The sequence below is a fragment of the Xiphophorus hellerii genome, chromosome 8 (genome assembly GCF_003331165.1).
Source record: "Xiphophorus hellerii strain 12219 chromosome 8, Xiphophorus_hellerii-4.1, whole genome shotgun sequence".
Classification (NCBI taxonomy): Eukaryota; Metazoa; Chordata; class Actinopteri; order Cyprinodontiformes; family Poeciliidae; genus Xiphophorus; species Xiphophorus hellerii.
In genome coordinates, this window is record NC_045679.1 from 26,107,519 (window position 1) to 26,121,821 (window position 14,303).

The 14,303-nt window shown below is 39.3% G+C and overlaps 1 protein-coding gene across 2 annotated transcripts in view; it reads right to left on the minus strand.

Moving 5' to 3' along the window:
* Positions 1–548: 548 nt before the first annotated feature.
* pi4kaa (phosphatidylinositol 4-kinase, catalytic, alpha a) overlaps positions 549–14,303 on the minus strand; it is a 33,498-nt gene continuing 19,743 nt past the window's right edge. The window contains exons 33-54 of one of the 2 annotated variants that reach the window (XM_032570714.1): positions 14,082–14,240; positions 13,835–13,986; positions 12,811–12,918; positions 11,749–11,969; positions 10,708–10,863; positions 9,388–9,467; positions 9,113–9,312; positions 8,302–8,389; positions 8,049–8,216; positions 7,892–7,945; positions 7,702–7,822; positions 7,495–7,624; positions 7,323–7,393; positions 6,418–6,490; positions 6,134–6,314; positions 5,933–6,037; positions 5,198–5,323; positions 4,973–5,093; positions 4,662–4,821; positions 4,453–4,542; positions 4,267–4,350; positions 549–4,104 (exon numbers count right to left, since the gene is read on the minus strand). In XM_032570714.1, coding sequence (XP_032426605.1) covers positions 4,053–4,104; positions 4,267–4,350; positions 4,453–4,542; positions 4,662–4,821; positions 4,973–5,093; positions 5,198–5,323; positions 5,933–6,037; positions 6,134–6,314; positions 6,418–6,490; positions 7,323–7,393; positions 7,495–7,624; positions 7,702–7,822; positions 7,892–7,945; positions 8,049–8,216; positions 8,302–8,389; positions 9,113–9,312; positions 9,388–9,467; positions 10,708–10,863; positions 11,749–11,969; positions 12,811–12,918; positions 13,835–13,986; positions 14,082–14,240 — 2,700 coding nt within the window. In that variant the 3' untranslated portion in view covers positions 549–4,052. The remainder of the gene's footprint in view (positions 4,105–4,266; positions 4,351–4,452; positions 4,543–4,661; positions 4,822–4,972; positions 5,094–5,197; positions 5,324–5,932; positions 6,038–6,133; positions 6,315–6,417; positions 6,491–7,322; positions 7,394–7,494; positions 7,625–7,701; positions 7,823–7,891; positions 7,946–8,048; positions 8,217–8,301; positions 8,390–9,112; positions 9,313–9,387; positions 9,468–10,707; positions 10,864–11,748; positions 11,970–12,810; positions 12,919–13,834; positions 13,987–14,081; positions 14,241–14,303) is intronic. The other variant, XM_032570715.1, reaches the window with a different exon arrangement.

A 14,303-nucleotide genomic window follows, 5' to 3' on the forward strand; every position in this document is an offset into this window, starting at 1 on the left:
ATATATATGTGTGTGTATATATTGCACTATATATATATATATATATATATATATATATATATATATATATATATATATATATATATAATTTAAGAACCACACTATGCCATTTTGTACATTTCAAAACAAATACATTAACTGTAAGAATAAAAGCAGTTTCTTGAAAACGTACAGCTTTGAGATATAAAGACAAAATATTATCTAATTGTGTCATATTCTCTGTATGCAAGCTTCATACTTTGAGAAATGATAGTCAAAAGTAAAATTACTTGATAGAAATTGGGAACTTTGCATCATTCCACAAAATTTTATACGTTTTTTCTGAAGGCAGTCAGGGACACAAAGTTGACTAAAAAGGAACAATGCGTGCTTAAAAAAATGAGTGAGAAGGATGGAACCAGGGGGCTCAGTGGTAGAGGAAGTGCCACATAAAGAAACAACAGAAGCGCCACACTGCAGTCCCTGGTTCGATTCCCAGTCCTGCCCTTCTCCTTGTCAAGTTGAATAGAATTCACTATAGTGCCAAACAGAGAGAAAAGGGGCCACACTGCAGTGAAAATGTTCACATTTATTGCGGAAATAACTACAGTTTCAGAAAGCAGACCATCTAAAAGGTGCAATGATACATAAATAAACCGAGCAAAACAAACGCACACCAATGTCTGCACAGAAATTTTATAAGGACATTTATTAATGCCTGTCAGGCATAATACCTTAAAGCTGTGAATCTTATTGCATCTTTTGGTGTGGCATATAGATGTAGATAATCCCATCAGAATGATACAGAGGTCAATAACATGTTTTGGAGTGCAAAAAAACACAAATCAGTCCAAAAACTTTCAATCTTTCCATCTGACCCTGATCTGAGTAAGACGCCTTAAACATCGTCCCCCTAAACACCCTAAAACTCTGCTGGTCCTCATGAAGACACCTTTACAGACACACACACACACACACACACTAAAACAGTAGACATGATGAATTTACTTTACATTTCAAGAACATCTCTCTGATCACAGCAGAGGTGAACACCTCAGGTCGATTTGCAAACACAACAACAGCAGGAAGACAGCTGCAGAAGTAGACGCACAGGCACACACACACCTGGCAATGTAACAGAGGGCGATACAATACAGCACTCAGACGAAGCGTCAGTACACAGAAATATATTGCATAAATTGAGTCTTTTTCTTCTCAAGTGTTACTACAGCTTTTTCTACCGAGGGTAGGATAAATGGCTTGTATCAGGTAATATCATCTTGAGCTCTGTCTTCAAGAGGCTTGATTTAAATGTAAAGACACATAATAATATGAGGAATGTTTCAAAACAGCAAGCACTGATACTGACAAACTTCACTGGACAGGAAATAAATGTAAAGACAGACCTTGAAAAGCTGAGTCAGTAAGGGATAAGGAGCAAAAAAAAAAAAAGACATTTACAATTAAGGGATCACTGAAAAAGAAATCCAAAAAATATAACATTAAAATATCCAAAATTTAAGAGGGTAAACCTGAAAGAAACAAGTAAAAAGTTGCAAAAATGTTCACTCTTTCTACAATTAGAACTTGTGCTTTTTCATCTGTTCTCTACCTTGCAGCTGTATTTTTAATGCGAGGTCAGTATTTGTCTGTAGACGGAAGAAAAACAACTTTAACATGACAGCTAATGGAACATGATTGTTTTCAGGAAATGTGTTTGAACATCTTGATTAAGCGTATGTGGTATATTTGCAGCTCTTTATGTCCCCAGTTCTTTTATGCCCTTTAGAGAGAGTTGTTACATAGTAATGCAGGAGATTGTCAATGACTTTCTAACGGCATAAACTCGTAACAATACGTGTTTAAAAAACTTTAAACATTTGCTATATTTGTCACGTTGAATACTGTAAGAGAAGCGTCTGTAAATCCATAAATATTTCTTTCTGATCATTCCAAACTTAAGTTTTTATTTGCCATAATACATCTTTATCAGGCTAAAATCAAAGGGACTCATTGCTTGTAGTTATCTAAAAACATGTCAAACATATTTGAAATAAGCTTTCATTTTAAGACGGGGCAGTGATAATTCCAGTTACGTTTCTTGGCTTGTTTCCATGAGGCTGCGCCACCTGCTGCTTATCTAATAAAAAAGGTAACAACTGCATCAGAAGACTAGGAGGAAATGCATCATTGCATTTCACAATACTGATTTTTCCAAGTATGGATAAGGATCTGTAAAGCCAATGCGACTATGATTTTATCCTCGTCTGAGGCGGTTTATGTTAGGCAACTTGTCCCTTTTTCCAACTTCCAACTTAAATGTTTCATAACTTTTAAACATCATTGTTTTTGCTTCAGGTAGGAAAGATGAAAAAATGCTTAGTTGAAGAAACTCTGAACTGTTGCTGGAACATTATTATTATTTTACCTGTTAGCAATGATTTTTGATAGTATTCTTGGAATAAAAAAAAGCTCTAGCTCAGAGTATTGCTCCTGTCGTCAATGTTTATTCACTCAGTGTGACTATTTCACCCATTTTTTATGACATTTCACTAGTGACCTCAGATTTATAATGATGTATTTAGGAATATAATGTTAATAATCATAATACACTTAATGTAAAGTGCTGCGTTTCTGATGAAACAAATGAAGACCACTGTGACCTGTGCTTTGTTATATATTTTCCTGAAAGATAACTTCTGAACATGCATCTTAGTGGAGCTAATGCTAAAATTGTAAGTTTATGTTTTGTAGAGACACACCACTCAATCAGAATTGGATCAAAATGGTCAAATAATAATAAAACCTTTTTTCCCAAATTCAATAAATGCAATCAACCAACAGCATCTACTTTAAAGCACTTTGTTATGAGTTTACTCACAAAGTTGCAACAATATTGTAATTTCTGTTGGGTTTAACACTACCTCTGTCAAAACACTGTCAGTTCCAGTTCCAAAAATAAACAAACAAAAAAAAAGAAAACAGTCATAATTGGAATCGGTATTGGCCAGAAAAAGCCTGATCGGTGCGTCTGTAATACTTAGTCTTTGAGAATTTACGTTAATATTAGTAACGTTATGTTGTGTCTCACACAGAAAGGTAAAGCAATTCACTCTTGAGTGTTTTAGTGCCACAGTTTTTCTTAATGCCAATACTCTGCAGACATTTCATAATTAAAAAATTACATCAACCAAATCTGCAACATCTGGCCTAAAAACACTTTGGAAAGTGGAAGTAGCAGCAGAGCCCTGTAAGTTCAAGTTATGGGTTGATAAGTTCCTGTAGTGGAAAACTGCCTTTTTGTAATGGGTGTCCATCAACACTGACATGAAAACGTGCGACACGAGGGTGAGGTTCGCTGTAACGGCTAAAAGTTCCTTAAAACCCTGGTGAAAGTAAATGTTAACATGTAACTACGACTGATAAAGCTGCCTGTGTTCTGACTGTGACTACAGTAAATATTCTACAGTACACACTACTGTAAAATCACAGCTTATTGTCTTAATACCTTTAATTGACTACAGATTACTGTTAGAATAAATGTGGACTGACTTTTGCAATGATATATATATATATATATATATATATATATATACTTTACCTATATAACAACTTCTATTCATGTTCTTCTAAGTCTACAATACTATCTGGATTGTTTTCATCTCTAAGGAATATACTGATCTATTGCTGATCTATAAAGTGCATTAAAGTGGGTAACAGCACAGCAACACCTCACTGTTGTTCACAAAAGATGGTAAACAACAGTGAGGTTCCTGCTTTGACGAGCAGAAACCGAGTCCCTTCTTGACCTCATTCTCCAAGTGTAAATCTTTAGTGTTTGCTGGTAAACTAACAAAAAACATAGCATCAACACAGAAGTTAAAGGGTAATTCAGATCCCTGTCAAGAAATTCTCTAAAACATAGAGGGACATTATTATAAAATCATAGTGTGCAGAGTAAAACTGGAGGGTTAAAGTGCCCAGTTGCTGTCTGGTCAGGTCCTTGGAAACAATCGTCCTACAGATGCTGCTGTGGACTCAGTCAGTGGGAGCGGAGTTCTGCCGGACGCCCCTCAGTAAGGAATCTGGTTCTGGTAGTACTGCAGCATGTCGTATGTTTTGCTCCTGTTCAAGTGAAACGACACACAACAGACGGTAATCCGTAAGGGGAGTTTCATGCTGATTGTCATTGTAACGAACGGGACAGACAACGTTCTGGGATATCTGCAGGTTTCAGCAAGTCAAATTTAAGACTTAAATTTATGACCCTACTGATGCTTTTCTCACCTGCTACTGAGGAAACAACTCTGGATGATTTTTATCATGAATGCTGCTGCTTCTTTCTCACTCATCTGCGGATTAAAACGACCCCTGAAAAAGAAAGAAACGAACAATTATGGAATAATAACACAAAATCTCTAAAGGTTCTGACCTGCAACACAGATAATTTGCATCTGTGTGAGTTTTACTAACTTAAGAAGTTTGATGGTTTGTCCTCTGAAACATGGCAGCCCCGTGTCCAGCATGAGGGTCACCAGGGAAACCACTGCATCCATGTAGGGCCTGTGAAGATAGAAAAAAAACAAAACAAAAAGGGAACAAAAGGTCAACATCCGCAATAAAACCCAGCTGACGGTATAAAAACAACTTATTAGCAGAGTGTAAATCTGGACGTTTCTTACCGCACAGCCAGATACCCTCTGACACACATCTCCATGAACCATTTGAAAGGCGTAGCCTCCATTTTTCCTCCCATGATCATCACCATCTCGTCCGTCAGCTTGATATCCGGCTCCCAGCCCAGGTTACCGCCTGGGGAGCTCTCAAACATAAAGCCGAAATCTGGATAAAACAAAAATAATTTATCCGAAATCATTTAAAAACATGACCTTCAAATGTGACAAATTATTCTGTTGGTCCATGAAAGATCATCTACACAGAGCGCAAGATTATTGTTCATGAGTAGGAGTTTCACAGGAAGCAGCCACCGTACCAATGTGGATAAGGTGGCCTTTGCTGTCCAACATGATGTTGCCGTTGTGTCTGTCTTTGATCTGCAGCAGAAACAACAGGAGGCTGTAGGCGGCCATGCTGCGGATGAAGTTGTACCGAGCCTGTAGGAAAAGAGGAGAGGAGTTAAATAAAACAGCATCTGTCAAAAAGGAAGAAAAAAACAGGACAATAATCAAAACAAAGTCGAATATTTTAAACTCCAGACCTTCTGGAAGGCCAGGGTGGATTCATCGCCGTACTGGTTACGGAAATAATCGTACATCCCAAAATCTGTCTGGCGACCAAGCTGGTCCCTGGATTTGCAGTCTGGGATGCATTCGATTACACCACACTGAGGAAAGGAGGATCAGTCCAAATCAATCAAGTTCTCTAAACTTCACTAGAATTCAGCAGGATGAACGACGGTGACGTTCAGCGTTTAGAAATAAAGACAGAAGTCTTTGCTTTGATTACATCTCATAAATACTGTTCCAACTCAGACAAACAGAAGATCATAGTCACTGAACCTGAAATGCCAAAAATAACAAAGGACAGATAAATATTTGGTACGGATGCACTGATTTCAAAATCTGGGTCGATGTCAATATCCAACATTAATACTAGCGCTGGGTATCAAATCAGATTTACACTATGCTGATGTTAAGTCAAACAGAAAGGGCTGAGCTTTTCACATGTTGATGTTTTTGGATTTTAGGCAATAAAATGTTTATTGTCTTATGTAAAAGTGGAACTGTATTATTTGTTTATCTACATCATTTAATGTTCTAATATTGCATCAAATAGGCTTAAATGGTTAAATATAAAATCTGCAGAAAGTGGCAATTTTTTTATCCATATCAATTGTTGGAATAATTGATAGAATAATCAACTGATAAAATAGTTAGTTGCAAAAATAAAGAGAGGGGAGGACTTGAAAGAATAGTATCAGAAAGTGTGTTACCCCTGGCGCCGTGGCAACCACTCTGTACGGAAAGACAAACAGGTCCAGACCCACCAGCTGGAAGATGTTCTTAAACAGCCCAATAATCTGCAGAGCCAGCATGTCCTGGAGGACGGAGAGCATCACAGAACAGTCACGTGAAACTTCTGCCACTGCTGATAGTCTGGAGATGTACGCATTCAGCTGAACAGACACCAGTACCTGTCTGCAGTCGTCTCCCACTTTAAAGATGGCCGCCTGCCAACAAACCCTGCGCGATCCGTCTGGATTTTCCTCTCCTTCTTCCACGGAGTCGGACGGACAGCGAAGACCCTCCCTCTCCAGTTCGCTCACCCCGCAGCGCTTCACCTTAAACTTGGCCAGATAGGGAGCCTTGGCAGCGCTGAAAAAACACACACACACAAGCTCACACAGACACTGATGAAATACACACAGGGAGCTATGGGGCTAATGAAAACATATTCTGCAACATAAGACATAGTTACCTCTGCATGGGGGTTCCAGACTTGTAGTCGATGTCCAGCACTATGGCTTCTGGATTACTGGGTAAGTAACAACCTGGAAGATGTAAAGGAGATGGATAACTCAGGTTGTCTATGTTGTCATGTTTAGTTCTAGTCCTGCGGTGTGAGGCAGTTAATTTTCCGTCCTTTCTGGGCATGTTGTGTGAGGTTTGTTTAATTTTTTTAACTTGTTAAAAATTTTCTGGATAAAATACACTGGATATTTTAGAAGGGACATGCTGGGGGAAGAAAAGAAGCTTGTAAAGTAAAAGCAAGGGTGCAAAGGCTTTCCAATGTAAAACATTGGTTTTGCAGACAGAAAGCTTCTCAGAAGATTTTGTTTATCAAAACCAAAGTCAGACTTCTTCGTTGTTGGACATTTTGACTGATGGTGTCAAAAAGAAATCCAGTCAGAATCTATTTTTACCCAGCAATTTTTAAAATTAAATTAATGACATATTGAATTGCATTTAATTTTCAATTGGTTTAATTAACATTCAACAAGCTGAAGAGAACATCCACATAGTGCCATCGCACAAGAAGTAGATGAATAGAAGTAAGTTTTTCTCTGGACTTCAAATATCCAAAATAAATAAACAAAACAATATTGTTAATATAATGGAGACTGAAACTGAATGGTTGCCAAGGGAGACTAAAGGGTTTCTCAAATATGCATGAAAGAATGAAGGCAACTCTCCAGATTTGTTTTTGATGAAGGAATAACATTACAACATGGTGTAAAACTCAAAAAAGTCAATTTTGCATCATGCTGCCTCTTTAAATTAAATGGACATTTTTTTCATGGTTTCAGACATAATATATCTTTTAAAACAGAAACACAAAGTTTTTGATCCATCCCAGAGAGCCGGTAGCCGATAGCAGGTTACCTGGCTGCACTTTGATGTCCGACAGCGCTTTGAGACAAGCTCGTTTTCTCTCCTCTCCCTTCGGAACCGGCCTGAAAACAAAAAACACAAACAAACAAAACAGATTCATCTTAGCTCCTCAACCATTTTCTATCTTGGCAATTTTACAGCAAAGAGGCTCGGCTGCACTTACTTGATGATGGCGGACACGTTGGTGATCTTATTAAAGAAGTCAAACTCTCTTTGGTAGAAGTCTTTGGCCGGACCGGACAGAGAACCCGTGATCTCCTCCACCATCTGCTCCAGCAGCTCCCCGATGTCGGCTGCACGGACAAAAGAATCAACAAAAGAGCCGTGCCGTGACTCCTAATGTCTGCTCCGGGTGAACAAAGTGACTCACGGTCTTTCTGGTGTCCCTCCTCGTCCATGAAGATGTTGGTCTTCATGTTCCAGATGAACTGATGAGCGAGAAGCTGAGACTTCTGCGCCGCCCACAGGATGTACTCCCTCACGTAACCCATCTGAAAGGAGAGAACGGCTCATACCCATGTTTTTCCACGATGGTTGAGAAGGTATTTAACCGTGTTTACCTTATCATAACGAAGCGCTTGCACAATCTGAGGAATGTAGAACAAGATGGCGTCCTACGGAGATAAATAACAAAATGTTTTGCTGTAAAAAAAAAAGAAAAGAAAAAAAAGAAGGACCTTTCTCTACGTTGCTAGATTCCACAGATGCGTGACCTACCGGAGGAAAGGAGCGCAGCACTTTAACTCCATACTGTGCAGTGAGAGGATGAGGAGGGTACATGCTGCTGAAGTAGGACAGACCGGTGGGCGGGTCAGCCGGAGCCCAACACAAGATGTGGCTCAGCTCAGGGGAGTCTGCGTCGATGGTGTGCCACGTCACGAGGAACTGACGACGGACAGGGAGGAAAACATCCACGTTTTAAAACGTTTACGTTTAATTCTCCCGCTCTGGACTCCTTGATAGTTCGTACCTTAACGGCCTCGGGTACGTCGCTCACCGCTCCGGGGTCCAACCTCACCAGCCGGGTCACTTCAGCAACGATGGCATCGTTTTTAAACCTGGAAGGGAAAAGAGGCAAAGCAGGAGAATCACAATCAAAGAGTGGAGGATTATGTAGCTTTAACAATAACTGTACGGACCACCAGGGGGCAGCAACTTTCTATTGAGACGTTTGTTTTTTTATTTAATGAATTGTTTCTTTTATTTATTCTATGATTGATCTGCTGATGCATATTTCTTGCTTCGCTCACAGAAGCCATAAAATACAAACTCAAAGTTTGACTCCAGATCACAAAAAGAAAGAAAGAAATAAGAATAATGGTAAAAAGAAAAAAAAAAGTAAAAAGGAAAGAAACCATGAAAGAAAAAAAGGAAGACACAAAGAATGAAAGAAGGGAAAAAGAAAGTGAGAAAATGTAGATATTTAAATATTTAAAGTACTGGAAACAGTAATATTTTCTGTCTTGTTCAGATAGAAAATCCTGAAATCTAATTCCAGACTTTTCCAGACCTGGCAGGAAACATGTCCATAGACTCAGCTCAGAGTAAAGTCTATGGCTGTCCAACATATAGTAATTATAATGGCACCGCAATAACAATGTGAACACGCTGATGTAATATTTATCCAGTCGGACAGAGTCTCATGGCACGTTTTGTTGGGTGTTTCATGAACCTTTACCCTTTAGGTGCAACAACAAACATTTATTTTATTTTCTAAACTCACAAAGCTTCACTCTTTAAAGATCCCAACTTGTTTTATGGATTAAAAAACAAATGTCCACCTTGCAGGTAGTTGCATAGCCAGGTAAGGTGCAATGCTCCAGGCCAGATTGACGTTGTCCTTCCACTGTTTCTCCGTCAGGCTGATGTACTTGGACCTCCAGTTGGCGATGCTGGTCTCCACCGACTGCTCAGTGGCGATGGCCAGCTCCTGAGTGGAGAGCGGGTTGTACCACGTCGTCAGACGCTCAATCTCACTGGCCTGCCGAAAGAGACGAAAAGAGTGAACATAGGAGCTGCACCAGTAAACGCGGTCAACGCTGTCCTCCGAACTCACCAGCAGCGCCAGCAACAGAGTCCGGCGTTTCATGTAGTACTTGTGAAGCTGAGTTCCTCTGTTGCTCTTTTTAGATGTGCCTTCAAAAAATGTTAAAAAAGCACAGAAAGTCAAACCTTGGTGTTGATTTTGAGTCTGTTTTTCACTCAAAAAGGTCCAACTACTTGTTGGTCCATAAGACCTTTCAAAACTTTTGACTTTTCAGAGTCGGTCAAATCTAGTTTTTGGACTATTTTTTCCTGAAGAATGGAAACCGCAAAACAATGATGCACACTTTGATATTGGGTGTTGATCTCCTTAGGCTACAAACTCTTTCACTACACAAATACACATCAACTGACCACATTTTTTTTTAAAGCTTTTGTCGGCTCTAGTGGCCTTTATTTGACAGTTGTCAGACAGGCAGTCATTGGGCCGGGACTTGAACCTGTGAGGCCTCCATACACTGGTTACGCTTTATCCCAGTGCCGCCGCTGCGCCCAGAATAGGGCCACTATAGAAGTGTCCAAAACTTTTGAAGTGTGTTTCCATTAGAAACGTGTGCACAGCGTTGTCTATATTGGCTAATGTAAGAAAAACAAAACAAAAAAACTCACAAAAAAAACAACAACGCTATTTTGCAATTGCTGTACTTCCACAGAGTGAGAAAGGTAATTAAAATCACACGTCAGTACGTTTGTTCATGCGATAAGTCACTAGAAAACATGCGACACCATGACCCTCCTACTATAAGCTGTGTTTTCATTACAAATAAGTGCAAATCTCTGTCTATTTTCCGCTAATATTGAAAAAACACAATTTCGTTATTGTGGCGTTTCTATTAAATAAGGATGCCCAACCACAGACTGGAGTTGCTAATTAGCTGTAGCTATATGGTCTTGGAGCAACACATCAGTTGCAGTGTTGATCCGTTCTGTGTTTGTGGGCATTGTTCTTGTCAAATAGACAAATAAATGGAATAAAAATTAAAATCACACACGAATAAGCCTACTCACACAACAAGTCATTAAAAAACATCCTCCAGCTACTTCCTGTCTTCTTCATCTTTGTGGTTTGTGTCGTGTGATGATAAAGAGTTCCTGTTGCAGTTTTGTGAAATGCCCTAATAACGACACGGTCGCAAAACCACCTCATCCTAATGGCAAACTAGAGTTTGCTTTTTTTTTCCAAAATTGGTGTGTTTCTATTGAGCGAACATCGTTTTAAATTTGTCAAATTGTGCAAAGATATGGTCAAAGGAAACATAACTATTGTGGGTGACGGTTTGCTTCGCATGAAAACGTTGAATTAGTTCCCTTTGTGTGATTGGTAGCACTGTACCGGACTTCTTGGATGTGGTGGACATCCCACTGGACAGAGGGTAGGTGTTAATCCACCCCTGGGCGCTCTGCTGGGATCGGGAGCTGGAGTCCACGTTGCTCCTCAGGTCGGCGGCGTTCATCACCGATAGGCTGTTCAAGGACGGGTCCTGATTATCTGTCCACGGACAAACAGAATCAGGACTGAACGAAGCCGAAGCCGCGTGGTTTAGGAACACAAGTTGAATCTACAAGATTTAGCTTAGCTTGTAAAACCAGTAAGTATGTAGATCTATTCTGAACTAATTCACATTACGAACCACAAACTTTGGAGTATTTTATTGAAGTTGGTTTCATTTTAATAAAATACTTTGAAGTTCATGGTTTTCGAGTGGGAAAAAAATGTGATTCGGTTCAAAATAGCAATTTTTTAACAATAAAAAAACATAAACAGAATGGTTGACGATGAAGGTTTGTTTGGAAAGCGAGATGAGTTGTGTCGCTTCTTCTGCTGCGATGGTCATGCACTTTGTAAACGGGATATTTGATTGGAAATGGAGGAAGCAGTCGCCTTAATCCACTGATACTCGGTCAGATGTAGAAAATCTGATCCAGGTACTGGGATTACAGGCCTAATCTACCTGAAGCGGGTTGATGTGTATGAGAATGAAACCATGTTTTTTTTTTTTTTTCTGGATTGTCTGGAATGAGGTGGAAAGGATTTTTCTGAGGTAGAAGTAAAAAAAAGAAAAAGAAACTCTTTTTAGGATTTCTCCTTTTCAGACCAAACTGATCAGGTTGAGGAAAGAGGCGGACGGGTGGGCTTGATGATGAATCATCATGCATCATGACGCTGATGCCAAATTTGGGCTTTTCCTCACAGCTGTCTTCAAAGTAAAACTCAAGGTAAGAGAGAGAGAGAGAAAAAAAAAATTTTGAAAATGAAAGTTGGAAAATTTAGACCTGGACAGCACCGTGAGGAGAAGCTGCGTCAAATCTGACAGGCGTGACAGCATGCCCCCTTTGCTGCAGCGCAGCCCGTGCTCCACCGCTTTAGGCTTACTTAAGATCGATATCGGAGTAGTGCTGGACACGATTAGCGATCCGAATATCCCAGCAGAGAGAGTGCTCGGGGCTGAGGTAGTACCAAGCTCACCGGGTGGGACCAGCTGGTACGCTGCCAGGTACTTCTTATCCGACAGGATGCTGGCATAGAAGCGGATTATGATGCAGATGTCCTCGCGGAGACGCTTGTCGGCCTGGGTGGGAAACTTCGGAGACGCGCTGTGAAACATTGGAAAGAGTCATTCGATAAGGAGACGCTCACCAGCTAAACTATGCTGGGCACATGTGAGGAGAGACGCTATGTGAGCATAAAAGGTTAGAAAATGACACTAAACATGAACACCGACCAGAAAAATAAGGCAGGAAATAATTAGTTCCCTGAGAAAACATAAAATCTTACCAAGTAATTGTGCTCTAGTTTCTAGTGCAAATATGTTAATGCATTAAAATAAGAGTAAACTAACTTACAAGTAACTTTTCAGCAATATCTAAGAGCTTGTTTTAAAATAACAATTCCACAACATTGATTAAAATGTACTAGTTGCACTAGCAGATTTTTAAAATTATAACAAGATATTTTTTTTCCATGATAGAAGTGAAACAATGTATGTTAGTTTTCAGGTGTTCAGAGACATTTGCACTAAAAACTAAACAAAATTTTACTTGGTAAACATGTGTCTTTAGTGTGTTCACTAAGAAACTTTATATTAATTAAAAGTTAAACATTCTTTGCCAAATTGCAATAAATAAATAACGTGTGAAATAATTATTTAAATGTGTCATAAATGGTTTTAAAGCTGGAAATAAATTCAGAAATGTAAATTAATTTACAGAGACATAAATAAATTTATAAAGTCACAAAATAATGATTTCTACTTTTTAAAATGAAATCAACACATTTAATGAGGCACATATAATTTCTGACATTATTTCCAGTTTTAAAAAATTTATGATAGAATTAAACAATTATTTCCTAAGTAATCTATTTATTGTACTTTGGCACTCGCATTTCATAACAGCTAATGTGAGCTAATCTGTCAGCCGAAGTCTGAATCCTCACCTGAAGTAATCGAAGGCGGTGGAGTAGATCTTCTCTCTGATGACGTTTCTCACAGTTGAGTTGGTGAGAACGTCAGAGTGCAGCAGAGCCAGACCTAAAGTCAGCAGCCTAACACACCAACAAATATGACTGTCGTCATCAACTCCAGTCATTTTCTACAAATCTTCACATTCAGCTCATTTATGCCTTGCAAATGTATTTCCGTAATTTCCGGACTATTGAGCGCACCTGAATGAAAGCAGCACTCACTAACTTTGAGAGAAAATAAATAAAGAAAATAAATTACTTGTAAAGGTCGCTCTTATGTAGGCCACACATGTCCACGTTGTGGGTACTTTGAGGATTTCCTTTGAGTTTTAAAAAATGTTTTATTATAATTATTTCACTTTTTCCCCCCCTCTTTATTATTAACAAAACTGCAGAAAGAAAAATTAAATGGTGTTTTGTGTCAAAGAAAGGCGTCAAATTTGCAAATATTTGGAGCTTCTTTTAGGTCGCCACAAGCAGTAAATCAATTAACCGCATGATAAAGTAAAGCAAATTCAATAATTTTTATTTGCATTATTTATTATTTTTCTCTTTTTACAAAAAACTAGACAAGTCTTCAGTCTGGTGCTTTAGTTTCTAGTGGCCCTTTTTTGAGGGGCAGTTTTGTTTCCATAATCCATTTTACCTGTTGTTTCTGATGTTTTGTTTATTTATTGTGGATATTTAAAATGTCTGCCATTTCCAGTGTTAAATGTTTATTACTTATTGATCTATGAGAATGTGTTCTTCCATTACTGTTAGTACTATGTTTTTACAATTACTTCACCTTAAAATGTTCTCAAAACAACAATATTATTGTTTATCTCAATAATATCTGGGACAGTTAATCATCCAGCAAAATTTGCTATTTGAGTTTTGGACCCCAGCAAAATACAACAATTGTTGTTCTGAATGGACAGAATGCAGTTTCTGTTCAGGTGGTATGAATTTGTGAATTTGTAAGGTTGGGGTAACAGCCTGGAAGGATGCGCTATACCTGAAACGTGGTCCAATGGCAGCCACGTGGCGGTTCAAGCCGCTGTTAGATCCGCCGACGCCCAAGGACAGGGAGCGCTGCAGCAAGCTGCCAAAGATCTCCACCTGATCCGCGCTGGAGTATTTGGCTATTTCAAACCTCTGGACAAGAAACTGGAATAGAAAAAAGAATGAAATCACAGACATAAAAGGAAAAACGGTGAAAACAAGAATGTCTTTGTGAAAAAAAAAAAGAGACTTTTTCTGACCTCGATCCAGATGTGGTGAGGGGTGACATCTGGAGGGCAGGGCACAGGCTGACTTTCCTCTGACGCGGCAAGAGGATCGGCCTCCACCTGCGCGTTGGAGAACAGGCCCATCTTCAGCTCCACCGTCATCTGCCACGCTCCCGCCATCTCCCGCATAAACTGGGAAGAAGAAGACGCGGGTCCATGAAGAGACGACGCTAACGAAACGCGGGGAAACAAGAG